This window comes from Vicugna pacos, chromosome 21 (genome assembly GCF_048564905.1).
Source record: "Vicugna pacos chromosome 21, VicPac4, whole genome shotgun sequence".
Classification (NCBI taxonomy): domain Eukaryota; kingdom Metazoa; phylum Chordata; class Mammalia; order Artiodactyla; family Camelidae; genus Vicugna; species Vicugna pacos.
Genome location: NC_133007.1, coordinates 33092418 through 33118625, shown reverse-complemented (window position 1 = coordinate 33118625; position 26208 = coordinate 33092418). Strand labels below are relative to the sequence as shown.

General features: G+C 57.1%; 1 protein-coding gene across 4 annotated transcripts in view; it reads left to right on the top strand.

The window, feature by feature from the left end:
* The window catches only part of FANCA (FA complementation group A), a 37097-nt gene that overhangs the window by 10620 nt on the left and 269 nt on the right, over positions 1-26208 (top strand). For 2 of the 4 annotated variants that reach the window (XM_072946860.1, XM_072946861.1), the window contains exons 8-42: positions 1344-1426; positions 1955-1988; positions 2422-2488; positions 3728-3840; positions 4488-4564; positions 4831-4972; positions 5250-5383; positions 6290-6400; positions 7330-7425; positions 7512-7571; positions 8236-8324; positions 8876-8936; positions 9025-9074; positions 9644-9720; positions 11038-11151; positions 12476-12609; positions 12930-13000; positions 13319-13415; positions 13499-13686; positions 15017-15113; positions 16038-16214; positions 17054-17127; positions 18276-18404; positions 20124-20208; positions 21273-21439; positions 21791-21896; positions 22823-22882; positions 22989-23093; positions 23546-23658; positions 23928-24072; positions 24724-24786; positions 25075-25177; positions 25507-25582; positions 25753-25906; positions 26000-26092. In XM_072946860.1, the coding sequence (XP_072802961.1) occupies positions 1344-1426; positions 1955-1988; positions 2422-2488; positions 3728-3840; positions 4488-4564; positions 4831-4972; positions 5250-5383; positions 6290-6400; positions 7330-7425; positions 7512-7571; positions 8236-8324; positions 8876-8936; positions 9025-9074; positions 9644-9720; positions 11038-11151; positions 12476-12609; positions 12930-13000; positions 13319-13415; positions 13499-13686; positions 15017-15113; positions 16038-16214; positions 17054-17127; positions 18276-18404; positions 20124-20208; positions 21273-21439; positions 21791-21896; positions 22823-22882; positions 22989-23093; positions 23546-23658; positions 23928-24072; positions 24724-24786; positions 25075-25177; positions 25507-25582; positions 25753-25906; positions 26000-26092 (3545 nt within the window). The remainder of the gene's footprint in view (positions 1-1343; positions 1427-1954; positions 1989-2421; positions 2489-3727; positions 3841-4487; positions 4565-4830; positions 4973-5249; positions 5384-6289; positions 6401-7329; positions 7426-7511; positions 7572-8235; positions 8325-8875; positions 8937-9024; positions 9075-9643; positions 9721-11037; positions 11152-12475; positions 12610-12929; positions 13001-13318; positions 13416-13498; positions 13687-15016; positions 15114-16037; positions 16215-17053; positions 17128-18275; positions 18405-20123; positions 20209-21272; positions 21440-21790; positions 21897-22822; positions 22883-22988; positions 23094-23545; positions 23659-23927; positions 24073-24723; positions 24787-25074; positions 25178-25506; positions 25583-25752; positions 25907-25999; positions 26093-26208) is intronic. The other 2 variants (XM_072946862.1, XM_072946863.1) reach the window with 2 other exon arrangements.

Sequence of the window (26208 nt, the reverse complement as noted above, 5' to 3'; positions counted from 1 at the left end):
AAGCACGGCTCCCCCACTCTCACGTGGGAGCATGAAGTCATCTCAGTCCACACCTGCCTTTGTGGGTTTGAGTTTAACTTGAGTTGTGTGGAAACTGAGTTGGCCTAGTGACCCATGGTGCTGGGGCTGGAGCTGGTATGTGAGAGGTGTGTAGGCTGTGGCCTGCTGAACAAGGGGCGCACACCACCCACACGGCTCCCACTGCGCGGAAGGGAGAGCCGCAGTGCTGTTTCGATGGGAGGTGCGGTTTCTGTACACCCCCACAAAGGAAGCAGCCACAGGTTTGTTGTTACGGATCCTGGCGAGCCGAGGGAAGGGCCGTCCTCCGTCCCAGGCCACGAGTGAGCGGGAGAGTACTTGTGAGGCGGTTGAGGCGAGGCCACTGACTTTCCAGGGCTCAGCTCTAAGGGGTTATTTTATAATTTTATTTTACCTTGTTTTGTTTTATTTTTAATTTTTATTTAGTGGATGCACTGGGGATTGAACTGAGGACCCCATGCATGCTAAGCATTTGCTCTACCACTGAGCTACACCCAGCCCCTCCAGGTTCCCTGGAGAAGTGGGGTGGGACCCTGGGCAGGAACCCTTGTCTAAGTGCTGGACTCGGCGAGCAGGGCTGCCTGTTGTGGAATGCCTCGGCGGCACGCCTGCGTTCTTCTGGGCAGCTCTCCACCGGAGCAGGCCCTGGCCTCTGCTCCTCCAAGTCAGCAGACCCCTGCCATTGCCAGCAACCCCGGAGGAGTGAGATCCACAAATAAATGAAAACTTAGATGAAAGGTGGGGCTCCTTACAGGTGGCTCGTAGATCTTTTTCCTTTGCAAAAGGCGCACTCCTTTTTCCTAAAACTTTCTGTGACATGCGCTATTTACTATTCCTGAACCCTGTAATCTGGTCCCAGATTAAGTTTAAATTGACATTTGACAGAAAATCTAATTTCAGTCCCCTGGGCTCTCTTCTTTTCGGAAGGCAGGAGTCTGTCTCCTGCCTCATTCCCCACAGTGTTTCCAGGTCCTGGAGAGCCCTCCTTGGCTGTGGTACAGGGGATTGGCCAGAGAGAAAGTCCACAAGAGCCCTTAGAAGACGCTGTCTGTCTGTCTTAAGGGAGAAAATCCTTTCTGTAAACTCGATCAGCTGTAAGTGTCGCCCTTTGAATGGAGCAGCAGGAAGAAGACTGCAGCTGAGGAAGGGCTCCGGCTGGCTGGGCTGTGAATGCGGTGGGGTCAGATGGGCTCCCGGGGCAGGAGCAGCTGTCCCCACAGCCCCTCTGGAGCTGGTGGTCTGTGTGATTCACAGCTGGTCAGAGGCCACGGTGTATGTAAGTGCTTTGGCTCTGTGGTTTTCAGATATTGTGCGCTTGCTTGTGTTGAGCGGCTTCCAGAAAGGTGTGGATCTGAGGAGAAGCGTGAAGCTGGAGCAGACGCCCCAGGTAGGAGTGAGGAGTATGCAGTCTAGGCCGCACTGTGAGACACGCCACAGCGTGAGGGGTAGCCCCTGCGAAGTGGTCATTGTCTGGAGCTCCTGTACCCTGGCCCATGCTCCACCCACACCTGTCATGGGGACGTGTGGTTTGCTGGTGGTGTGGGAGGTGGCCTGGCAGTGGTTTCTCCCCACGTCTCTGGTTCCCAACCCTCTCGAGGCTCAAGGCCTTCCACGTGGTGCAGAGTCCTGGCCTGCGCTTGGGACAGGACGGGAGGGGGCCCCTGACTGGTACTGGCCGAGATGGGCTCTCCTTGGTGGAGCCCATGCGGGGAGGCTGGCAGGGGCCCGGGCCGGGGGAGGGGGGCGGGCATGATGGGCCTCCTGCCTGTCGCTCGGCTCCCTCCCGGTGGGGCAGCGTCTGGACCCGGGAGGCATCTCGGCAGGGTGGCTCTTCGTAAAGGCCGGTGTCCTCTCCCTTCGGAGAAATGGCTGGTGTCCCACGCCCGTGGGTGACCGCGGTGCTCTGTGTTGACAGGTCGCCGCGGCTGTCCTTGGGAGGATGCTCACGTGTGCGTGGCTCTGTGGCCCCGGCTGTGGGTGACGCACTTGCTGGTGGGGATTCCCGTGGTTCTCACTTTCCGGTCCAAGTCCGGGTCCCGGGAGGCCCTTCTCTGGCTGAGACTTGTTCTGAATTTGCTGGGCTTATCCCCCTCTCCCCTCCTCTTCATTTCGGTGGCTTCACGGTTTATCTTCAGAGCAGCAGCAGTGGTCGTTTAATGGCTAATCAGGGAAGCGTTTTATTGCCTGCACATAGTGATTGGCTTCGGGGTTTAAGTCTGGTACCACCGAGACACTTGGAAGCTTGAAGGGCTTATGTCATGGGGGTTTGGGAGGCCCGGGGGGTCTGTGACTCCAGAGACCCATTACCTGACTTGCCCGGAAACACTTGGTCAGGGGCCACTTCTGGTGATGGTGACGATGTGTGTCTGATTTCTGCCTCAGTCGCATTGGAGGCTCTGGCTGGCGGGATAAAGGAGGAGTCCCCCGAGCACAGGACAGCGAGGGGCTGGTAAGTTCACAGGGGTTTCCTGCTGGCGGACAGGTCCCAGGGGTGTGGGTCCCTCTGCAGGGATCAGTGATCCTTTCCCTGCCACTGTGAAGGTGTGAGGAGAGGGTGACGGCTGGGAGAAACCCTGTGGCCTGCCTGCGCTCTCTGCAGATGGGCCCTTCCTGTGGGAACTGTGCCCTCTCTGGGTCAGGGGCACCCCCGTGGGGCCTGCTGTCCGTGGTCCTGAGGGAGTGTCCGTCTTCGTCCTTGTGGACTGAGCCTGGGAGTGTCGGGTTTGCTTCAGAGTGATGTGGGGTGAGGCCCCCTGAAGTGGCGGCTCTTCTGGGAGGTTTCCCAGCATTTGCAGGCTTCCTCGCCCTTCCCATGTTTCACTTACGTGTCTCCTGACTGCTGTACCCCAGTTACTTCAGCAGTCCTCTGACCTGCTGTAGGGTCCAGTGCTTTATTTAAGCTGGGCACAGAATGCTGCTTTGTGGTGTATTTTGTTTTCCTGACGAGCCCGACCAGGTTGCTCACACCAATCCTGAGTGTCAGATCACCACTGTCCTGCTGCTGCTGGTTTTAAATTAATTACCAAAACTTAAGCTAAGTCACACCTCTCCCAGTCCGGGGGGCCAGCCTCCCTGGCGCCCCCGTGCCCTGCCCCCAGCCCACGCCTCCTCACCGCATGTGTGTGGCTGCAGGGACCCTGGATTCTGTCCCCTGAGGAGTGGCGGCACTGCCATCTGCCGAGTCACCCCCCTCCATCCTGCTTCCTCTCATGGACGCCCTCCCTGCATCTGTCACGGGGCGTGCTTGGCTCCAGGAGGGCTATGCGTGTGAGAGGCTCCGTGTGCCAGGCGCTCAGAGACTGGGCACAGCCCGCTGCCTCCGACTCCTGGTTCACTGGTGGGGAAGCTGGGGCTGTGCACTGGGCCGTTCCCTGGCCCGGGCCTGCCATTGGCTACAGGCCCTGTGGCCCCGGCACGTCTGGTCCATGGAGGCCAGCCCTCCCAGTCCTCACTCTGACTTTCCGGCTCCTCCACTCGACCCTCTCCATTGCCTTTGATCTCTGTCCTGTTGAGATGGCACTTCTCTGGATCCCGTTTCTGTCTGCAGTGCGGCAGCCTGGCCAGGGCAGTGTCAGGGCTTGGGTGGGTTTGGCACCAGGGGCCTGGAGGTCTGAGCGTGAGGTTGGCTGCTGGATGTGGAGCCTTGTGGGTCTCCTTCCCTAAGAGCCTCTTCCTGCTGCATCTGCAGGTTCAGCACGTTCAGTGGACACACGTATCATGGTATAATTTCAACAGACTCTCCAAAGAGGTTTTTCTTTCATACTCTGACCCAGATCCTCACCCACAAGCCTGTGCTGAAAGGTGGGTCCTGGTGTGCGGGCACCTCCCCAGGCAGGAGCTCAGCCCCGGATGTGAACACTGCAAGACCCTCAGTTTGTCATTGCATATTGTCTTGTTGACTGTGACGCTTTCCCGTAAAGAAAATTTTAAGGAGTGTCACACATCGTGTCACCAGAGTAGGGTATCTTTAACAGGAAGCCCTTCGTGTCTTTCCTAGATAGACAGTGAAAACAGTGCTCATACAGTAAATTCCAAGGTTCTGTTTTTATATGTCGTATCAGTATTTCTTTACGTAGCTGCACAGTTTTCTTAAAAGCATTTGACACTGTGTCATCATCGGCCAGCACATGTCCTCTGCCTGGCATGGTTGGGGGGGCCCTGGCCTGTTGGTCCATCCTGCCAGCACTGTCCTCACTGACTTCTTACTGACAGTGGAAGTGTAAAAGCAAAAGCAAAATGTAACTGATGGATTAGAGAATAATTGTAGCAAATACGATAAAGGATTGCCAGAGACACACAAATTTGGTAACAGAAAACAGTTAACAAACGGGGAAACGGTGAACCTCACTTACATTTGGAAAAGTGCAAATTAAAAACAAAGTAGTTCTTTGACGTTGAAGCTTTTTGACGATTACTGACTTGACATTTTTCTTTCCCTCTCAATGAAGTTTCTGATGCTGTTCAAATGCAGAGAGAGTGGACCTTCGCGAGGTCCCACCCTCTGCTCACCAGTCTGTACCGCAGGGTGAGTGTCGGGGCTGCACCCACTGCTGGTGTTGGGATGAGGGGATCTGAGACCTGCTTTGTGAGACTTGGCTGCCACGTCTGTGCTGTCGCCTGGGGTCCAGACGCTGAAGTAGTCCTCTGGGCAGAGCCCCTTGTGCTGAAACGGAGGCCTCCCTCCGGCCGGTGCTGCCCGCCGGGCACAGGGAGGCTTGGCGTCTCCAGGCCAGGTTGTGTCCGCTGGGGAGCTGGGGGAGGTGGGTGTCTGGCTTTGACACTTTGTTTCAGCTCTTGGTGGCCCTGAGCCCTGAGGAGCTGGTCAGCCATTTGCAAGAAGTTCTGGAAACCTGTGAGGTGAACTGGCAGCACGTGCTGTCCTGCGTGTCTGCGATGGTGGTCTGCTTGCCGGATGCCCAGCAGCTGGTTACCGGTGCGCTGGGGTGGGAGCCCCGTCTGTCCTGTGTGTGTGCGTGTGTGCACATGGCTTGTGGACCAGTGTTTGGGGGTTAGCCTGAAGCCTGTGGGTATAATCACTGCGCCAGCTCAGGGAGGGTGAAAGTCCTCGCCTGCCGGCAGGTGCGCTAAGTCCTGCCCCCTGCTTGGTGAGCTCCTCCTGCGGGCTGGCTACCTGGAAGTCAGTGTCACGCGGACCCTCTTGCCTGGAATGCTGGGTCCTTGACCCCTGCCGCAACTCCCTTCTCGTCTAGGTTGGGTGGCCCGTTTGCTGGCCCGTGCGTTCGGGAGCTGTGACCTGGACAGCATGGTCACTGCATTCCTGGTTGTGCGTCAGGCCGCGCTGGAGGGCCCCTCTGCGTTCCTGTCCTATGCAGACTGGTTCCAGGTGAGCTGCCGAGCACCCTGCCGGCACCTGTTGTGTCCCCAGCTCGAGTGCCAGAGGGAGCGCGTTCCATGGTCAGCTCTGTGGGGACCGCTCGTCGGTGAGAGCAAGAACGAGCGCAGACCATGCTGTCCTGGGACTGTCTCCCCTCGGTGCGGAGAGTCCCCCCAGCCCTGGGCCTGCTGAGCCCCCCACACCTGGGGGCGTCTGCGTGTGTGACAGCTTTGCAGGGTCCTGGGCAGAGTAGCTGCTGCCTCTTTGGAGAGCTTGCCTCCCTCCAGTGTCCGCACAGCTCTGCGCCTAGCGTGTCCAGGGGCGGTGGGCTTGATTCTCTCACTCCCCGAAGCTCTCTCCTCAGGCAGGGACCTCGCTGGACGTGCACGGGCTCACTGACTATGTGTTCTGTCGGCTCTCCTGTCTGGCCATCCGCGTGTTTGTTAGGGAGAACCCTGGTGCACGTGGGAGGGCAGGCCGCCCCGGGTGCACATGGTGGCTGCCGTGAGGCCCACGTGACCTGTCAGTACACACTCAGGCCTGATGCCTCCTCAGAACCTCCTTGCCCCTGGCGCCCCTGTTGCTGGAAGGGAGGGTTTGCTCTCATGTTGTGACCCGGGCACTTTGTCCCGAGGGCCCACCCACCTGGGTGCCTCCCCACAGGGGTCGCGTCCACTCACAGACGGGCGTGGACCTCAGTGTGGGTGACGCCTCTGAGGTCCACAGAAAGGTACAGGGTTACTGCTGCCTACAGGAGCATATTTTTAATTTTTTAAATAAACTTTCAGCCCCTCTCTTTGGCCAGGGCACAGCCGGGACGTCTGGAGATAAGTGAGCTGGGGTGGCTGCGTCCATTTCCATGCTGTCTTTGAGGCAGGTCCTCCTGCCATGGCCTCATGCTCTCTCTCCTCGCAGGCCTCCTTCAGCAGCATGCGGGGCCCCCATGGCAGCAGCAAGAGGGCCTTGGTCTTCCTTTTCAAGTTCCTGTCCGACCTCGTACCCTTCGAGGCCCCCCGGTACCTGCAGGTGAGCTGCTCGGTCCCCAGTCCATGGACGTCACACCCGGGCACCTCCTGAGCTTCCCCCACAGATGGCGGTCACGCTGGGGGTGTCGGGGCACGTTTCCCAGCATAACTGCCCAGAAACCAGCCACATGTTGTCCTAGGAGCTGGTGGGTGAGAGGTAGATCCTTCAGTGAGGCACGCACAGCCCTTCAGAAGGGGAAAGCGGGTATGCCAGCCACGGTCTCCACCCCCGCCGCCTGACACCAGGAGCACGGGTGTCGTGGGTCCTGGTTTTGTTATTTGAAAAAATGACGTATTTCTGTGTTGGAGGAGGAATCTTGGGAAGAAGACACTCCTGGCTGCCGGGGCCGTCTCTTCCGGGAGTGGAAGGTTTTATGCCCTGGTGTACATGTTTTAGCACTGTGTGTGTTACTCTCCTGATTAACACATGCCTTGCTTCCTTTTTCGGTTAGGTAGCTGTGCTCAGCTTTTGTTTTGGGGGTAGGGCACTTGGAAAATGATTCTCACCTTTTTTTAAAGAAACTTGTTATTTGATTTCAAAGAATTCCTAGACCAGCATACGAGGGCTGGAGCGTGTGCTTGTCACCAGTGACGCCCAGGGCACCGCCCCCAGAGTCCAGAGTCCCCGCCCACCCTGCCTGGCCGCCCCGAGCTCTACTTCTGTGCTGTGGCTGGAGTCCTCCCTCCCATCTGGGGGCCAAGGGTCGGCTCTGTGACTGCACCCCTTTCCGCCTGGCCTGCCCGCTTCTGCGGGACATTGGCAGCCACAGGTGGAGACCCTTACCCAGGTTCCGTCTGTCCGCGCCCAGCCTTTGCCCTGTGTCTTTAGCAAACTGTCTAACTTTCCTGTCAGGGTTGGCACAGGTGTCTCCCTGGGAAGTCGGGGACAGTTTGTGGGCTGGCGTCACCCCGCTCCACCCTCGTCCCCAGGTGCACATTCTCCACCCGCCACTGGTACCCAGCAGGTACCGCTCCCTCCTCACCGACTACGTCTCACTGGCCAGGACGCGCCTGGCCGACCTCAAGGTGCGTTTCAGCCTTGCCTGCTGCCTGTGTCCCCTCTCCACAGAGGCAGCGCCCGCCAGGGTCCTCACGTGTGCCCCTCTCCACAGGTTTCCATAGAGAACACGGGACTCTACGGGGCCCTGTTGTCAGCTGGAGATGTCGCAGAGGTAACGGCCCTGGGCCTCCGGGCATCTGCGCCTTCTCTGTCGGGGCCCTGGTGTGTCTGGTGAGCTGGGGCGAGCCATCCCGAAGGTGTTGGAGCAGCAGGGCTCACCACGCACAGGAACCCTTCTCTAGGGCCTCCCGTGGTGTGTGTCTCTGAAAAGCTGGGCAGGGCAGGGCCATGTTCTTCTAGGAGTTAGAAAAGAAGGTGTTAACTGTTTACGTGAACCGTACATCAGCTGGCTGTGGGGATTGTGTGTGTTTTAAGGCCCTCTGAATGAAAAGCTGTGCATCTCTGGGGAGCCTGCGTAGACGCTATTGCTTGAATATTTTAAAATATTTGATGGTTTTGCATTTAAGGTTAATTTTTGCTCCCAAGTTGCCATATCATGATTTTTAGAAATCTCAAAAATGAGGTCTCTGTGCCTTCTCACCTGGAAGTCTCTTGTGGGAACTGCTCACTCCCCCAGAAGGGCAGGGCGGGGGCTGGGCAGTGGCTTCCCAGTGCTGAGCTTCCTGAGGGTGTGAGCGGCATGTGGTCTATGGGGAGGTTGTCTGAGTGCTCCCTGGCCGGCTCTCACCCTGAGAGGATGAAACCGTGGCTCTGCTCCACTCCTGTCTTTTCTTCTAAATGCTCCGTTCTTTTCCGCCCTCCCCGCCCGGACCCAGCCCCACAGCCAGGCATCCCAAGATGTGGAGAAGGCCATCGCGGTGTTCATGCAAACTGGGAAGATTCCTGCCGCCGTCCTGGAGGCCAGGTGTGTTCCCGCTGCCAGAGCTGTCCGAGCCCCTCGGGTCTGCTGCGCGGTGGTGCCAGGGCCTCACACGACGTGTGTGAAGCACGGACTGCTCAGAGGGCCAGGCCAGGACAGGCCTGGCCTCTGTGTGGCAGTGATGCTTTCTAAATTAATGCGTCATTGCTGCCTAGTGTGAAGCCAGTGCAAGGAGTTAAGCTGTTGGATTTGGTGTGACCCCCAAAATACCTGGAATCTGGTTGCTGCCATGTGGGGCACGTGGGGGACGTGAACCGATTCCAGTGCCCAGATTTTTCCACGGTCGGCCTCATGGCCTTGGGTGAACCCTGACCCCACGGCCACACCCAGGGACCCAGCCACGTCCCTGATTGCCCGGGCTCAGGGTGGTCACCAGCACAGGGTACCTTAGTGTGAAATGTTCCTAGACAGTGACAAAAAAGACTTAAAAGTGTGTCAACACGCAGGGCCCGTCCCAGAGGAAGGTGTCTGTGCTGTCCTCGGCCGGGCCGTCCGGCCCTGGGTGGGGCCCCTAAGCCTGCCCTTCTCTGTTGCAGCGTGTTCCGGAGGCCCTACTACCTGTCCCACTTTCTCCCCGCCCTGCTCACTCCGCGAGTGGTCAGTATGCGTCCCGTGTGCCTGGGGCCGGGTCAGCAGGGAGCGGGGCTCCTGTTGGCACCTCACCCAGACCTGCCTTTCCTCTCAGCTCCCGGCAGTCCCCGATTCCCGGGCAGCCCTCGTGGAGTCCCTGAAGCGGTAAGTAAGGGCGCCTCTGTCCCCAGGGCATCGTGGTGCTTTTGTGGAGGAGTGTGTCTTACCACATGTGTGTTTTATTTATAAAAACTTGGTTCAGAATTAGTTGGTTAAGATATTGAAGAGAAAATTTCTTTGATTCTGAGTATCATCAGTTAGCATTTTTCAGTCAACTTTTAGGATGATTGTTCAGGGAACTAAAGAAAGTGTTTTTGGTACATAATCATGGAAGGAGGACACTGTAAGCAAAGAAGGAAAAGAGACGGGAGAGGTTCACTTCTGAAATTTGGGAATTATCAAGATTTGAACGAGAAAAGTGAGAATCATTTATAATCTCACTATCCAGCAGAAACGACTCATAACGACATAGGGCGTGTTATGAAGCCGCCAGGACTATTTAAATCCATGTGTACAACCTTTTTTCCTAAAAACAAGGTGATGCTGTGTGGTGTTGTGTAATTTATTTAGATTCGTTGTATGGCATGTTTTTATTTTATGATAGTTTTGGAATCTCAGCTTGAGAATTAATTTGAGTCGCAGCTGATTTATTGTGATGCTCTCTCCTGACCCAGAGCAGATAAAATCCCCCCGTCTCTGTACTCCTCCTACTGCCAAGCCTGTGCCGCTGCTGCAGAGACGGGGCCGGAAGGTAAGGCCACTGGGGCTGGGCCCCGACACGGCCCATCCACTTCCCAGTGACCAGATGTGTCAGTGGTGCCCTGGTCGGTGCTGGCCTGGTTGTGTCACTCTGGGTTCTGGCCAGAGCTATGGCTTCAGAGACTGCCCGGCCCCGGAGCAGTCCTGACACCAAGAAGGTCACCTGGGATGTCACTCTGGTCCCTGAGAGCACGCGTGGAGGACGAGGTGCACTTCCCCGTTTGCCCCCTGTGTGCCCTGCTGGGGTCGTGGCATGCTTTCTGTCTGCCTGTCTGAATTCAGGCTCTAGGTCCCAGTGACAAGCTAGGCCCGAGGCTGCTCCCCTGCTTCTGCAGCGTGCCCTGGTGGGGGTCTGCCCACAGCTTTTTGGCTGTTTGGACGGTTGGGATCTTCTGCTTCTAGGGGTGGGTGATTTGGACCCAGACCGAATGTGTGAAAGCATGTGTCAGTGAGTGTGAAGGTGGGGCTGCTGCTGGCTGGCCGCCCCTGCCAACACCTGCAGTTCTGTTTCCTAGTCTGTCTGCCAAAGCCCCCCTTTTACGACTCTGATAGTTTCCATGGAGACGCCACCTGTTGCACCAGTGTTGAAACACCTGGCAGACGGGGTGCTGGGGGCCGTGGGGCTGGGTCCGCTGCAGCGTGAGGCTCTGCTCCTCCTTTCCTGACCCGGTGGTCCTACTTCTGGGGGCCTCGAGGGTGTTTTCTAGCGCTGTGTCTGACAGGGCTAATCTCTGTTAGTAAACCTATTCACGTATGTTGACACCTGATAATCCTCCCTTGTGCACTGATTTTAAAGTCCTATTGTAAAAAACGTAAGTCACAGTGCTGCTTGAGAGTTTGAGAAACGGGTTGGGGAGGGTACAGCTCAAGTGGTGGAGTGCGTGCTCAGTATGCACGAGGTCCTGGGTTCAATCCCCAGAACCTCCTCCAAACATAAATAAATAAATAAATAAACCTAAGTACCTCCCCCCCAAAAACAAAACAAAACAAAAACAGTTTGAGAAATGGAATAAATCATCCTCTGTCCAGAATTCTGCTGTCCTGGCCAGCCTCCCTCCGTGTGCTTCTGGTCTTCCTCACACACATGCTTGTCAACGCTTCTGGTGATGCTGTGAGCAGAACCATGGTTTTTGTGAACTTCTTTATAAGCATTTTAGTTTTTGATGTGACGTTGGCGTCGACATCAGGGAGAGGATTTCACTCCCTCCACACGGAGCCCTCATCCCCCGTGTGTCCTGCGCAGAGGACCCGGGCACAGTGAGGCCCATGTCGTCTGGCCTGATTGTTGAGACCACCTCCTGTCTCTCAGGTGCAGCCCCAGGAGGGAAGGAGGAGCCCCGCAGCGCAGAGGAGCCCCTGGGCCTGCTCACGGCTGCCCTGGGGGAGCTCAGGGCCCTGTTGACCGACCCCACCCAGCATGATGGTGAGGACGGGCAGTGGGTGTTGGTGGGTGAGCTCAGGGCTGGGCCGTGTCCTGTAAGGATGCGGGTCAGCGTGTCTTCCCAGCAGGGCAGCACTGGGCAGTGAGGCCTGACCACAGACACTCGGGCTGTCCCAGAGCCTCTGTTCTAGGAGACGAATGTTCTGCTGTTTGGCGTCCCGATAGACCGGTGGCGGGAGAGCTGCCTTCCTAGGGTTAGGGCTGTTCTGTTACCTGCATGCCTGGAGCTCCTGCTCTCAGCACTGGGCCTCTGTCTCTGGGATGTTTTTTATGAAATAGGGCTATGGAGTGAGCAAGGGCCGTCCAGAGCACGAAGCGGCCCTCAGTCTGTGAGGCAGAAAACTGAGCCCCCGGCACTTTCAGGTGTTTCTCATGGGAAATGCAGAAACTGAAGAAGCTTTGTGTTTACCTGGTAACTCTCATGGATTTTTATTTATTATGAACTCATGGTTCCATGAGACAGGGGAAGGACAGTCTACCCTTGAACCACCGGTCCACTCAGCACGTGCAGATCTTTTTTCAATACGTATACTGAAATTGTTTTTGAGATTTGTGACAATTTGAAAAAAAATTGTAGATAAGCCACATAGCCTAGGAGTACCAAAAAACAAGGTATGTCATGAATGCATACGATGTATGTGGATTCGTGCGTGACACAGGACACGTGGTCATCTGCGTGTTTCCAGTGAGCTGTAGGAGGTGCGTTCTGGGGGTCAGAAGTCACACACGAATTTCAGTCATGCAGAGGTGGGGAGCTCCAGGCCTGGCGTTGTTCAGGGATCCACCGTGCTGACAGCAGCTCGGCTCTGCCTCAGCTGTGCTCCTGCCGAGAGCTGAGGGCCTGGTCTCATGGCCAGTGTGGCCTTTCTGAACTCTGTTCCTTGGAGACTTGGGGCCTGTGTGAGCTCCAGTGCTTCAGCAGGGTGGCCAACAGGTCAGGTCTCCCATGTTCTTAAAAGCAGCAGAGGTGGCACCAGGGCTGTGGGTCCTCACGTTGGTGGGACGTGGGGGAGGTGGTGAGCAATTTCAGTCGGAGAATTTAAATACCATGTGGTGAAGGACTGCCCCAGGCCTCGGTAATCCAGGAGCTGGTGGCGCTGTGCGTGTCTCCACGTGACCACCCGCCCTGGGGACAACCGGTTTCGCTGTCGGCTGGTGGACCATGGTGGGAGGAGAGGGTCGCACCAAAGAGACGGCAGTAGTGGTGGCCAGGGCTGCTGCCTGAGCCTCCTGGTCGGTGGGGGGGCCCGCCAGCCCCGCCAGCCGCTCCCCGCACTCCCGCTCTGCTCCCTTGGTCTCCTTTCAGGCCTGTTGGCTCAGGTGGCAGTGATTTCCGAGAGGCTCGGCGCCACCCTGGGCCTCGGCGAGGACGACAGCAGCGTGGAGCCTGTGGTTCAGCTCAGCATCCTTGCTCCCGAGCTGGAAGGGCAGGAGCGGAGGGTGCGTGTGGGATGCAGGAGGGGGCGCGGGGGTGAGCACCCTGGCTTGTGCAGAAGTTAAGGCTAGAGCCGCATGTGAACTAGGTGTCGGGAGTGGGCAGTGCTGTCTGTGCAGAGTGCTGGTCTGAGGGGCATACGCAGCAGAGGCTGCTCGTGGCCCTGCTCGGCCGTGGCCTGCTGCGTCCCCACGTTGTGTCACAGCTTACTCTCCAGACACGCGCTGTGTTGCCATCTCTGTAGCTTGGTCGTGGCCCTGCCCTTCAGGGTGTGGACAGTGTGACGTCAGGCTCCTGGGCCCTAAGACGGTCTCTCTCCACTCAGGTGGTGGATCTCCTGCTGACATCTTTCTGCCAGAACCTCATGGCAGCCTCCAGCATCGCACCCCCCGACAGGTAGACGCTGCCATGGCTCCCTGGCAGTTGGGAGCTGTCCTGGGGGCAGCCTGCGTGCTCTGTGCAGAGGCGTCCAGCTCTTAGCCCGGGTCCCTGGCCCTGCCCCCGACTTCCTGCTGCGCTGGTTGTTGGGGGGGTGAGCCAGGGGCTGGCTTCACTCAAGCAGGACTTGGCGGGAGGTGAGGGCACCACAGGAGACCCCACTGTTGGGAAACATGGTTTGTTCTTGCATCTCCGGGGCCTGACTGCTTGTCTGCTGGACTCTGGGAGGGCCGAGCAGGGCCAGGCTGCCACTGGTCTCCATGGCTGCCCCCACAGGCAGGGCCCCTGGGCCACCCGCTTTGTGAAGACCCTGTGCAGACGCAGGCTTCTCCCCGCTGTGCTCACCAGGCTCTGCCAGCTGCTCCGCCACCAGGTAGGGCTGCCGCCTCCCTTTAGCAGGAGGTGGGCTCTATGCCCCTCCACCCCATGCCGAGTCACTGTTCTTTCCCATTTTAGGGCCCGAGCCTGAGTGCCTCACACGTGCTGGGGTTGGCCGCCCTGGCCGTCCACCTCGGCGAGTCCAGGTCTGCACTCCCGGAGGTGCGTGTGGGCCCTCCCACCCCTGCCAGCGGCCTCCCCGTCCCCGAGCTCTTCGACAGCCTCCTGCCATGTGGGACCAAGGAGTCCTCAGTGCTGTGCCTGAAGTGAGTTCCCCTCTGATCAGAAGTAACTCGTGTTCATCCAGCAAAATCTGCAAACAAACACGCGCTCCACAGACAGCCACTCTTGACCGTCCTGGCGAGCCTCCGTCCAGAACCTTGCCTTGTGTGTGGCTGGACTCGCCCCTCTGGTGAGGTCTGGGCTTTCCCTGTCGGGAGGGGCTCTCTGTCTGGTCCGGAGGTAAACTCTTCTCCAAGGGTTTTGAGACCTGTCATCCAGTTACGTGTGTGCACCCACTGCACGTGTGCGCCAGGCCCCCTCCCAGGACCTGGAGAGTGAACAGGGCGTCTGGAGCCTGTGGGGTGGCCGCCCCCCGGGCCGGCAGGGCCGAGTTGCAGTGTGCTGAGTGGGCAGAGCCCCTGGGTCCACGTGTGACTCAGGTACAAAAGGTTTTCGCAGCTGCTGAGGTGAATGGACAGACGGTCAGGACAGAAGCCGGAGGCTCTGGTGGGAGTTGTTGGCTAGGACCAGGGTCCCCTTTCATGGATAGAACGACTTGAGAGACAAGCACAGGAATGCGGCCCCCTACGTCCCCGCAGTCCCCTGCAGCAACAACGACGAGTCCCCTCTGGGAGGCATTCCTCCCTCCCCACCTTCCTGACTCTCTGGGCCTCAGTCCAGGTCTGCTCCCCGCGCCTCTGCCTCCCTGCATTTCACAGACCACCACGTGCGGAGGCTCAGCCTGAAACTGAACATGCTTCTCTCTGGTTCTGAGACTTCTTTAGGGCGGAAAGAGTGAGTAATTTGCCAACACTCAGGTGAAGGAGAGCCATCACGTGATGGCAGGCGTAGCGCGCTTCCGGCATCTGCTGGTTTCATCCCGTTTTCTCTGGCTGTGGCTGGTGGCACACAGTGAAACAAGCCCTTATGTGCAGAGTCTGGATGTTCATGTGTTTCTGAGTCTCCAGTCAGTGTGGACAGAGCTCAGACCAGACGAGGTGACCCAGGCCATCTCCCGTGTGCTCGGAGGAGCTGTCTGGCCAGGCCTGGGGCTGAGGGTGAGGACTGACCAGCCATCTGGCTTGAATGCTCTCGGTCCATTTGTTAATTTTTATTTATTGATTTACTTTTATTGAAGTATAGTCAGCTTACAGTGTTGTGTCAGAGTCTGGTGGATGGCATCATGTCTCAGTCATCCGTACACAAACGTATGTTCCTTTTCATATTCTTTCCATCATAGGTTACTGCGAGATGCTGAACGCAGTTCCCCGTGCTGCACAGTAGAGCTGTTCTCAGTTCAGACTCACTCTTCTTCTGACCGTTATTTTGCATGGATCACATTTCTGTCTTACAGTCTCTATTTTCTATTTTCAGATTTTGTACAGCGGCAATTTCTTACTCTTTGTGTAAGTTTTCTTCCCAGTCACGTGACATTTTGTACAGTTGTTTGTCTCCAGGCCTTATAAAAAAGGTATGTCTGTTGGGTTCCTTTTCCTGCTTTTCCCATAAATTCCAGTTTGTGCAGATTTCTAGCCAGGGGTTCGAGCCCCCTGCGTCCTGGGCATGGCGCTGTGCCAACCTAGCAGGCTGTCCCGTGGGAGCCATGGCCTTTTCCTTCTGTCTGAGTTGAGATGAGGGTGGAAGGTGAAGGTACAAATACCTTCCCTTTTCTCAAAGAAATAGATACTTGATGAAGTAGGTAAATTAAAAGGTAAGTGTTTGTAAAAAGTGTCTTCCCATGTAAAGAAGAATCCTAAACTTTCTCTGAAGACTTCCCTCATCCAGTGAGTGTTGTGGTATTTATTAGAAGACCAGGAAAATTTTAAGATGTGTTAGAAACTTTAATGTCAAGCGTGGAGGTGAAGTTATAGTGAGAACCAGTGTTACTCTGTTTGCAGAGTTTTAAGGAGCACCTCTCGTAAAGTTCTCACTTGCGGGCTCCGTGTCAGACCCCTGGGCCCTGCCAGCGAGGAGCAGCCTGGGGTTCCGGGAGCCCTGTGCTCCCAGTCCTGTGGGGAGGGGCTGAGTCCCAGGTGCCAGGACTTAAAGCCACAGGGTGGTGATGGGGAGGCGTGGCCCAGACAGGGCCCACCCCCGAGTGCCCCTGCTCTGCACCCCATGCCTGCGTGCCCTTCTAGCAGCCTGTGGTCTGTCAGCTGGGCAGGCGGGGTGTCTCATCTGCCAACAGCCCAAGACAGACAGAACAGCCCATCGCGGACAGTGCTGTGCTCACCCTGCTGGAGCACTCAGTCGTGAGACCGGTGCCAGGAGTCTGGGGAGGCTTGTGCACTGGGCACTGAGCCCGGGGAGGCATTTAGACAGGCATGAGCCGTCCGTTGAGGCTGCTGGGTGTGGCCGGCCCTGAGCACTCCTCAGCCTCACGATGTGCTTCCAGTTCCAGTTCCTCACGCTCAGGCTGCTCTCAGAAGCCCGGGACGCCCCCTTGGAGGAAGCCCCAGCCGACCTGCCCTGGAGGCCCCCGGGCTTGCCCTCCGCTGACTGGCAGCGAGCCGCCCTTTGCCTGTGGAGGTGGAGAGCCTTCCAGGAACTGTCAGCGCAGGACAGATTCCACGTAGGTCCCTGTCCTTCCCCCAGCTCCGGGGTCTGTGGCTTTGACTGAAATCGCTCCTAGGACCAGTGCAGATTTACACGCAGCTGTAAGAAATTAGGGAGACATTCCCTCTCCTCTCTGCCCAGTTCCCCCAACTGTAACATTTTGCAGAAAATTTTAAGGGTGAATAAAAATGTACTTTAAATGTATCTGCCAGGCTCTGATCTGGGGCCGGGCTTCTCCGAGCACAGCCCACATGACTGTTTCTGCTATCTTTTCATGACTTTCCCTTTATTTCTTGGATGTCCACCTACTTGTTTTGGTCTTTAGAGAAAGAATTTCTGGTTGTTTTATTGTTCCTTTCCTGTTCACTGTATCAGCCACACAAGAGCAGGTCTGACAGTCTGTGTTTGACACCAGCAGGGACAGGCCTAGAGCAGCTGCACCCACAGCCACCATCCACACACGCGTCCCTGCTGGTGTCAGCGGCTCTGGCCTTCACACAACCACGAGCGTGCCGCGTGCACGGTCCCGGGACACAGCGTTTCACACACTGAGGTTTCGAGACTAGTCTGTGTTTTCTGGTTATTTGCCAGCTCGGTGCCTGGAAAGTGGATGCAGATGCCACAGGTTACCCAGAACAGGCAGCACAGTGAAGAATTCAGTGTAAAAGGCCGGTCTAAACAGTTCTGGCCAGCATCACGTTCAGAGTTCAGTCGGGCAGCGCGTGGGGTCTTCGTCCAGGCTCGCTCACAGCCGAGGTGTCAGCACAGCTTGGCGCCACGCTCTCTACTGCCGAGAGCCCTGGGGTCTGCGTCATCCTTGCTGTGCTGTTTGGTCACCTGGTCCTTCTCTTTCAGCTGACCTACAGAGACTGGTTGCAGCTGGAACTGGAAATTCAGCCTGAAGCTGATGTGCTCTCAGATACAGAAAGGTGAGTGTTTAGAGGGTCTGCCCTGTAGAACGCTACACAGTTTTCCACGTCATCCTAGGCTAATTTTTGTCATTATATTCTCGATTTAATGTTCAGTTTAACATACAGCCTATGAGTACAATTGTAATCATTTATTCTTTTATTCAACAAACATTAATTGAGGGCCTGCTATTTGCCAGACACTCCTAGAACATCGTGGAAGCTGGGTGTAGCATGCAGTCAGGGCGCACGGGGCACATATACCCCAAGCAGGCACTCTGGCCCTGGGACCTTGCAGAGCCGTGCCCTGTGTGGGCCTGGGGATGGCAAGCGGGTCTGTAATGTGGAGACATGAGAGGGGCGGTGGGAGCCAGGGCTCCCTGGAGGGAGGAGGAGGCTGCGCCTGGCCAGGGCCAGGGGGTGCCAGGAGAGTCTCGGCTCGTGTTAGCCAGCTCATCCACGTGGGGCCTGCGTCCTGGGCCTGCTTGGAGGAGCACTGGGCCAGCACCTGCCTCTGAGGTGGTGACGCCAGGAGTGAGGGACTGGGGTCTGAGCCCCTGTGGGTTGTGAGGCATCAGGTGTCTGAGCCCCTGTGGGTTGTGAGGCATCAGGTGTGTTGCCCTGGGGTGAGTGGGTGCTGAGGGTCCTGTGGTTTGGGGGTGGGGCCGCCGTCCTTGAGCCTTGGAGTAGACAGAGCCCTCCCCACACACGGTCCAGATGCTGGACAGAACAAGTAGAAATGAGGAAGGAAGGTGATGGGGTCACTGCCTTTTCCAACCAAGTGAGCATTTCCACCGTCAGGTCTGCACGAGGCCTGCTTCCTCCACGTGCCCCCACCTCTCTTCCAGGAGGAGGGGCAGGGACTGATTTTCTGCTGTGGACCCATAACGACCGTCCCTCACTCACCCTTGGGTCGCTGTGTGTTGACTGCTGAGACCTACGGGGTTTCCTGCGTCTCTGACTGCAGTTCTGTGCCAGCTGGGGCAGCGTGTTACCTGCGCCTGGGTCTCCTTCTTGATGTGAAGAGGCGGCCTTGTGGGTGGCCATCTGGGCTACGGTTTCAGTTACTTTGTCCCAGAGATGTTCCCCTCGGCCCCTGTGCACCTGCCGGCCCTGCGGGGCCCTGGCTCCAGCCTCTCTGGGCACAGACCCTGGTGTTGCTGTTGCAGGTGGGACTTCCACCAGTGGGCCCTCCACCAGCACTTCCTCCCAGCGCCCTGTGCTGTTGGGGGCTGTGATGGGGACCTGGAAACCGCCTGCTCCGTCCTCCTAGACGCGCTGATGGACTCCTGCCAAAGGTTAGGAACGCTGGTGCCAAAAAGTGTCTTACTTTTGATTTTGGTGGTTTTTAGTGCTCTCGGTCCAGTCTGTGTCATAGGAAGTGCAATCGAACATATCCTGATGGCAAGCCCTGCTGTGTGTGTGTGTTTGCCAGCAGCAGCGACTTTGCCATCTGTGTGCAGGGTCAGCAGACGTGAGGAGGAGGAAAGTGTAGCACGTGGTGGGCAGCAGGGCTGCCATCCAAGGTGCAGGATGCACCGGCCTGGACCACCTGCCTCCCCTGGCCGTGCAGGGCGTGGCTCCTCCATGGTCTGTTTTTGTATCACTCTCCTCACGGGTGCCGTGTTAAGGTGGTGAGGTTCCGAGCATGCGTTTTCCACGCTTTGGGTCACAGAGAAGGAGGCTACTGTTCCTCTAGGAAACACTGTCCAGGCAAGCAGACTCGACACAGGACAGAGGCCTTCCCCTTCCCCTCTGTTCTCCCAGGACCATGAACACACTGTCCAGTCCGCTCACTGCACTGCAGGGCGAACAGCGGCGCACCCTGTCCCTCCATCTTCCCTGGGCTCTCTGTGTCCCATGGGACTGTTTTCTGAAACCGCCCCCTTTCAGTCATGTCAGCAGGATAGGAGGGCTCGTTTCTCCGCGTTGTCACCAACAGTGGTCCACCCTGGCGAGCGCACAGGCCATCTCATCACAGCTCTGGGTGCTGCTCCCTGACGTGCTTGTTGACCACTTGTGTGTCTAGTCAGATCCTGTGCCCATTTAACACTGGTTTTGCGTACTGAGTCTTAAGAGTTCTTTATATATTCTGGAGACCAGATCCTCATCAGGTAAGTGAGTGGCAAATATTTTCTACTATTTTGAGTAATTTTTTTCCATTTTATTTAATAGGTCATCTTTACCTTTTTTCAAGAATGTCTCACAGTTTGCAGCATATAAGTCTTGTATTTCCATGACTGAATTTATTCTTAAGATTTTTTGGCACCATTGTAAATGGGATCGTTGTTTTAATTTCATTTTTGGATTATGCGTTGCCACTGAATAGAAATACAACAGGTTTTGTACATTCATTTCACACCCTGCAACTTCACTGATCTCGTTTATTTGCTTTGATGGTCTTTTGTCTGTGGATTCTTTAGGACTGTCTGTACGTAAGGTCTTGTCTAAAGTGAATAGAGATGGTTTGGCTTTCTCTTTCCAGTCTGGGTGCCTTTTCTGTCTTTCTTTCCTCTTTCACCTGCACTGTCCTGGCTACAACTTTCAGTGTGGTGTCGAATGGAAGTGGTGAGAGGACACTTCGTTCTGTCCCTGATCTTCGGGGCAGTTTTCAGTCTTTCGTCACTAGGTGCATGTGCCCTGGGGTCTCTCATAGATGCCCTTCGTCAGCTGAGGAAGGTCCCTTTTACTCCTAGCTTGTTGAGTGTCTTTTGTCATGAAAGTCTGTTGAATTTAGTCTGATGCTTTACCCATGTGGTTTGTTTTTTATTCTGATACATGCCTTGCGTTGAGTGCCTTGTGGATGTTGAGCCAACCTTGCATTCTTGGGATAAACCCGTGTGGCTGTGGTGCACGACTGTCTGACGTGTTAGTGGAGCTGTCGTTGATACTGAGAGTGTCCCATAGTCCCCGCGGGCCCCCGGCCCTGTGACCACACACCACTCTGGAGGCAGGAGAGGCAGGAAGCCCACTGTGGTTAGGGCACTCAGGAGGCTCTCACTGTGTTCTCATTTCAGTTCAAGGAGCTACGACCACAGAGAGAACCCTGATTTGGCTCTTGGCAGCTGCACAGGAAATCGGGATGTTTTCTCCAGGTTGCAGGTGAGTCAGAAGCTACAAAACTCAGGGTGTCCACTGCATTTAAGCCACGTGCTATTAAGGTATATATCGTGAGCGTCCACAACGTCCTAAGGCACCTAAGCAGAATGAAAACCTGAGTCCCAGACACAGCAGCTCAGACCACAGTGACCATGTGCTCTGAACTCACATCACTGTGAACACAGCAGAAATACAGAAACAAAAGCTGTGATACGGGGAACATCTCCAGGCTTTGGACATTTGAAATAGAGGAAACTGTAATACCAGCTTTGGTAGTAACGTGGCCGCTCCTCCTGTTTTCTGCCTTTTAACGCTTGGCTGCTGCATGTGGAGGCCAGGAGACTCCTGCTCAAGGGTCACCTACTCAGGGCAGGAGCACTTGGAGGCTCACTGTGAAATGGAAAGTGTGTTTTTCAGGCAGCGTGCCTGCTCTCCTCAGGTCTCTTGAGGGCATTAAAGGCAGAACCTGAGTGAGCAGACCACGGCCCCTGACTGGGCGGGTGCACCTGGAGGCACACGTGTGGTTCTCTTCTGGTGGATTCTGTGCTTCTTGGCGGTGTTCCTGCTGTCACTCTCAAAAAGTGCCAGCACGTAGAAATGTGGGGAATGAAAGAGAACCCATGGCGGGTGTGGTTTGGAGCACTGGGGACATTTACTTACAAGTGAAGGAAACAGCCTACAAAAGAGGGGGTCGGGGCCCTGACCTCTCCTCGTGCCCCTTGTCCTCCAGGGAGGGTGGCACAGTGTGACTGTGGGGCTGCGATCAGACGCGGGTGCTCTGCGGCGGGGGTGTGTGCACATGGGCTTGTGCGCCCCGGGGAGAGCAGTGGTCTGTGGGGCGGGTCTCGGCAGGGGTGTTCTTTGAACTGCTCTTAAATGGCAAAATTTTGCAAAAATGAATTTTCAACGACTTCCGAGTAGAAAGACTTGTCATCCTCACTTGCCCGTTGGAGACCTCTTTCCCAGTCCCATTTCAGAATCCCTGCTGGGAACGAGAGTCAGCCCCCTCATTTGTCTCTGGAACCAGAGACGAGGCATGTGGACATCTCGGCCTTGCTCTCTTCCAGGAGATGGTTGGGGACCTGGAGCAGGTCCCGGCGGCGCCCCTCGGCCACTCCCCTTCTCGGGGGCACTTCCTCTTCACGGTTTTCCGCAGGCGGCTCCAGGCTCTGGCGGGTGGGGGGGCCGTGGCCACCTGCCTTCAGAGACAGCGGGAGCTGCTCACATGCAAACGGTAACAGCCGTGTCCCTGGTCTCTGCTTGGGGGGCCTCCCACATGCCACTCGTTTCTCCCTAAAGAAATCGCGTCCAGATACATACGTGCCCAAAGCTGTGCTTACAGTTAAGCTGTGAGAGGCGGTAACTTTCCAGGTCAGGGAGCTGTGTGTTAGACGGGGGTGCCCCCTGGCACCGGGTTGTTACTGCCAACTAACAGTTGGTTTTTGAGTTTATGCTGGGAGTTGGTTGACACGTTGTGAGCGTCTGTGGGCCTAGCAGGGCACAGGTGCTCCGCCCACAGCCCCAGGGGAGAGCTTTCAAGGAAGAGCCAGACTGCACCGTCACCACCACCTCCCTTCTCCCCAAGGATCCTTCTGGGCCTGCCCCCCTCCCTGCTCTTCAGCCACCCCCAGGAAGGACAGCCCGCCACCCCCAGCTGTGACGACTTCTTCCACTTCGTCAACTCCGAGCTGGTAGGTGTGGGAGAGGGAGCTTGGGGTGCGGGCAGGGCAGGCGTCTGGTCCCTGAGGGCTGGTTCTTGGAAGGTCACCAGTGTGTCCATGGTCGCATGGAGCCGATGGCCGCAGCGCATGCCATGCCCGTGGGGTCACTGAGGACAAGAAGTGTGACTCTGGGTCACATGAGAGTCCTTCACCCAGCTGGACACGGGCTGAAGAGGCATAGAGACCAGCGGCAGCTCCTCCCTGCAAGACTCAATTCCTTCACAGAACCTTCCCCACATTTCCCCACTTTGGCCCCATGGCTGTCGCAGACCACCCTGCCCACTTGGCTGTCCCCACTGGTTTCTGTCTCGGGTGCACAGGAGCCGGGTGGTGCCCCTCATGTTTCACACGTCGCTCAGTATCAGGAAGTGTCAGTATTATTGAAGGTGACATCCCTGTGACCTGTGTCCAGTCGGGGTCAGGAAGGACCCCCTGCACATCTCCAGAGAGTGGCATCTCCACCTGAAGGTGTTTCTTGCTTCTGAAAAATGCGCAGATATGACTGGAGGCTGAGCCAGCTCCGTCTGTCTGTGTTCGTGTAGCACTTTCAAGACAGCAGGGGAAGCAAAGGAAATGAGATTTCGTTTTCTTTAAGTTCTTTCCGAAGCTATTTCCCTTACAGCTGAGAATGGCCTGTGAAAGCGTCTGGCTGGGGGCAGGGGGGCAGCGGGGCGAGGACGGTGTGTTCCCTGCCTGCCTGAGTTCCCTGTGTTGGCACCGGAGCTGGCGGGCTGGGGGCTGGGGGGTGCAGAGGATGCTGGCCTGCTGTGGTCAGAGGCAGTGCTGTGGCTGGGCTGCCTGTTCCCAGCGTGTTTCCTTCCGGAGCATTGTGTCCAGCAGACACTGCCACTCCTGGTCCCACGGGCCCCTCTTCACTGGCCTCTGCTGTCTTACAGAGAAACTTATGCTTCCACGACGGTGCCCTGACCCACGACATCACCGTCCACTTCTTCCGGGTAACTCCCTTTCCCCCTGCATCACCGCGCTACTGCTGAAGCCTCTGGGCTGGACCCTGGTGTCCATGGTACAAACCACTGCATGTGGCTGCCTGTCCTCCCGCAGGGGCTCCTCAATGCCTGCTTACGGAGCAGTGACCCTGCACTGGCAGCCGACCTGACCCTGACCGCCTGCCAGACCAAGTGCCCCCTGGTTCTGACCTCTGCTCTGGTAGGCCTGGCCGTCTCCTTGGGGTGGTGTGGCCAGGCTCTGCGCCCCGCTAGGGCTCCTTGGCAGCGTCACCCCTGCCCCACTTGCAGTTCAGAAGCGTGTCTGGGGAGCCAGTCCCCGAGCGGTTTGGGTGTTTCACCTGGGCCATCGTCAGCCAGGTGGAACTCGCTGTGTGTGTAAAACACCAGCTCTCTCAGCAGGGACAGCAAGCACCAGGCCCAGCTCTGGGGCAGTGTGTGGCAGACTCTGTACACAGGCTACGCCCTTAGCCAAGGCCTCCTCTCTCCAGAGGAGGCCGAGGACGCCCTGTGGCGCTGCTTTAGCCTTCATGAGGTGCTGGGGGCGGGGTCGGCCAGCGGGGCGGACCTCTCCAGCCAGATCTTCAGCGGTCACTCGAGGTTCCAGATCTCGATGGGGGAACTGACCTGTTGGTGCCCTTTCTCTCCTGTGAGCTGTGGTGGCCACACCTGGAGCCCGAGCTTCATTGCCGGTGGAGGAAGTGGTCCCGGGGCCCGCTGCCCCCAGAGCTGCAGAGGCTGCAGGAGGCCCAGCAGTTTGCCAGGAGGTAAATGTGGGCATCGGCCCCCAAGCTGCTCATTGTACATCTCCACCTGGAGCGGGGCCGCGTGAAGGGGAAGCAGAGCCCAGTGGACAGGCCATCTCCTATGTCCAGACTGGGCCCTGAGAGGGCAAAGAGGCCTGCCCACCAGAGGGTCACGGGGGGTGGGGACGCACAGGAGTGGGTGTGGCCAGTGTCCTGACTGGCGGAGGGACCTGGGATTGTTGCTGGGAGGTGGTCAGAGGCCCCATAGTGACACTCACATCTCTGCCCAGCCTCCTCTCCCTGGACACGGACATGGCGTCCCCCGCACCTGGCCCCGCCTGGGTCTCTGCGGCGGCTCTGCACTTGGCAGTTCGGCGGGCCAGGAAGGAAGACACCATGAGGGTGCTGAGCAAGCTGGACAGCCAGAGGGAGGAGGTGAGCAGTGAAACCCTTCCCCAGACTTCTTTTCTCTGTGTTCTAATCATGTCATCTCTCAGGGTTCGGCTCGCTGTGCTTTTCAGGACGTCTGGTTTGGAGTGTGTGTAACTGTCTGGAGGAACAACTCACTGGGTTTCTGGGTTCAGCAGGACTCTGACTCTGGGGTTTGCTGGGGATAAGCTTCCACTTATCTGCACCACAGCCCAGCACAGCGCGGTCAGCTGCCCATGGGACCTGGGGCCTCTCTAGCTGGACACACATGCAGCCGTCAGCTGCTCGTGGAGACAGGGTGGGCAGAGGGAAGGCTGCTCCGAATGGCAGGCTGGCCGTCCAGCCCTAAGGCCGTGGGGCACCCCCACCACGTCTGCAGGGCAGGGAGGCACCTGCGTCCTCCTGGGGAACAGTCACCCTCCTCCCCCGCTAAGCCCCGGCCCCAATCGGCTCAGGATGGACATGCCTGTGTGACAAGCTGCCTAGCTGCTGAGACGTGGGCTTGGTGTCAGTTTCACATAAAGTCACAGGGAAGGTTCTGTGTGTTTTCAGGCTACTTTTGTTGGGAGAATTTCTATATTCCCTATTTAGAACTGATTTAGAGGAACACAGTGTAAGGAATTTTCACGTTGTAAGTGTACCTGTTTTTATTTGCAGCTGTTGGTTTTCCTGTTTTTTTTTTCCTTGATGGGCCTGCTCTCAGCACACCTGAGCCCGCAGGTGAGTCAGACACCTCCACTGCAGGTGGGAGCAGCTGGCACCACCGCCCACGGCACTTGAAACCATGGGTCCCCAGTTCTCCCCAGACGCCTGAGCTAGAGTCTCTGAGGGGGACCCTGGGACCTTTGTGTCAAAGGCTTTCTCAGGAGAGAGAATCCCCAGGCCGTGTGCCTTTTGGCATCGTATTTCAGGACCTGGGCCCCGAGGGTCCATCCAGAAGCCCCCAGTGGACACCTCTTTCTTGCCCACTGGCCACCTTGGGGTCACTCTCTCTCCTGTGGGTCACAGGCTGCTGACTCCCTGAGGGCTCTGGACACCTGCGCTGAGATCCTGGGGTGTCTGCAGAGGAGGAGGATCTCCTGGCTGAGGCTCTTCCAGTTGACAGAGGCAGGTGAGAACCCACGGAGCCTGTCCTCTGCTGGGGATGCAGGTGACCTGGGGGTCAGACTGCTTAGTCCTTCTCTGCAAAAGCAACTTTTAGCTGGTTAAACATGAGCCCCTCCTTAAGGCCCACTTTTAAAAAAATCACTTCTGCAAGTTTATCTTCTTGCTACGTATATAAACTCGTTTAAATAACAAAATAATTCACTGGGGCATTGAGCCCCATGCCAGCGGCCCCCAGGCTCTACTCTGCCGCATGAGGACATCACTTGTCCTGAGACGCTGACCCTGCGGGGCAGGCATCTGGTCCACACTGCTGACACCCTCCCCGTGTTGCAGATGCGGGCCTGGGACGCACTCTCCTCCTCTTGGCCCCCGACCAGCACATCAGGCTGCTGCCGGCCGCCTTCTACAGGTAACTGAGTGCACCCCACTGGGCGCTCTCAGGAAGGGTGCTCACCCCTTCCCCGAGACTCCATCTCGGTGCCTCCGTGAGTCTCCCTCAAGAGGGGCAAGGCCGCACCTCTGCTGTCAGTGGCCTCTGAAATCTGGGCATCACGTGATGTCTTTTGTCTCCACATTCAGTCTCCTCTCCTACTTTGAGGAAGACTCCCTTCTCAAGGAAGAAGCCTTCCTGCACGTTGCTGTCGACATGTATCTGAAGCTGACCTGCCTTTTCGTGGCTGGGGAGACGCGTGTGGTCTCGACTCCGGCCCACAGCCTGGAGCTCCAGGGCCAGGCAGGTGCAGGGCCAGGCCCGTCTGCAGGGGCAGTGGCCTCCACACCCTCCCAGCACAGCACCCTGACCTGGCTCTGCCTGTCCTCTTTCTAGGGCGACCCCGTGAGCCTGCTAACAAAAGCTCGTCTTTTCCTGCTGCAGTCGATACCACGGTGTCCAAAAAGGAGCTTCGCACACGTGGCAGAGGTAACACGCAGAGGCTCACCTTGGTGCCTGTCTCAAAGTCCACATCGTGTTCAAAGTGAGGGTGCTGAGGGGCCAACCCCTTAGGTGGGAGAAGTCACAGCTTCCAACACTGGGCA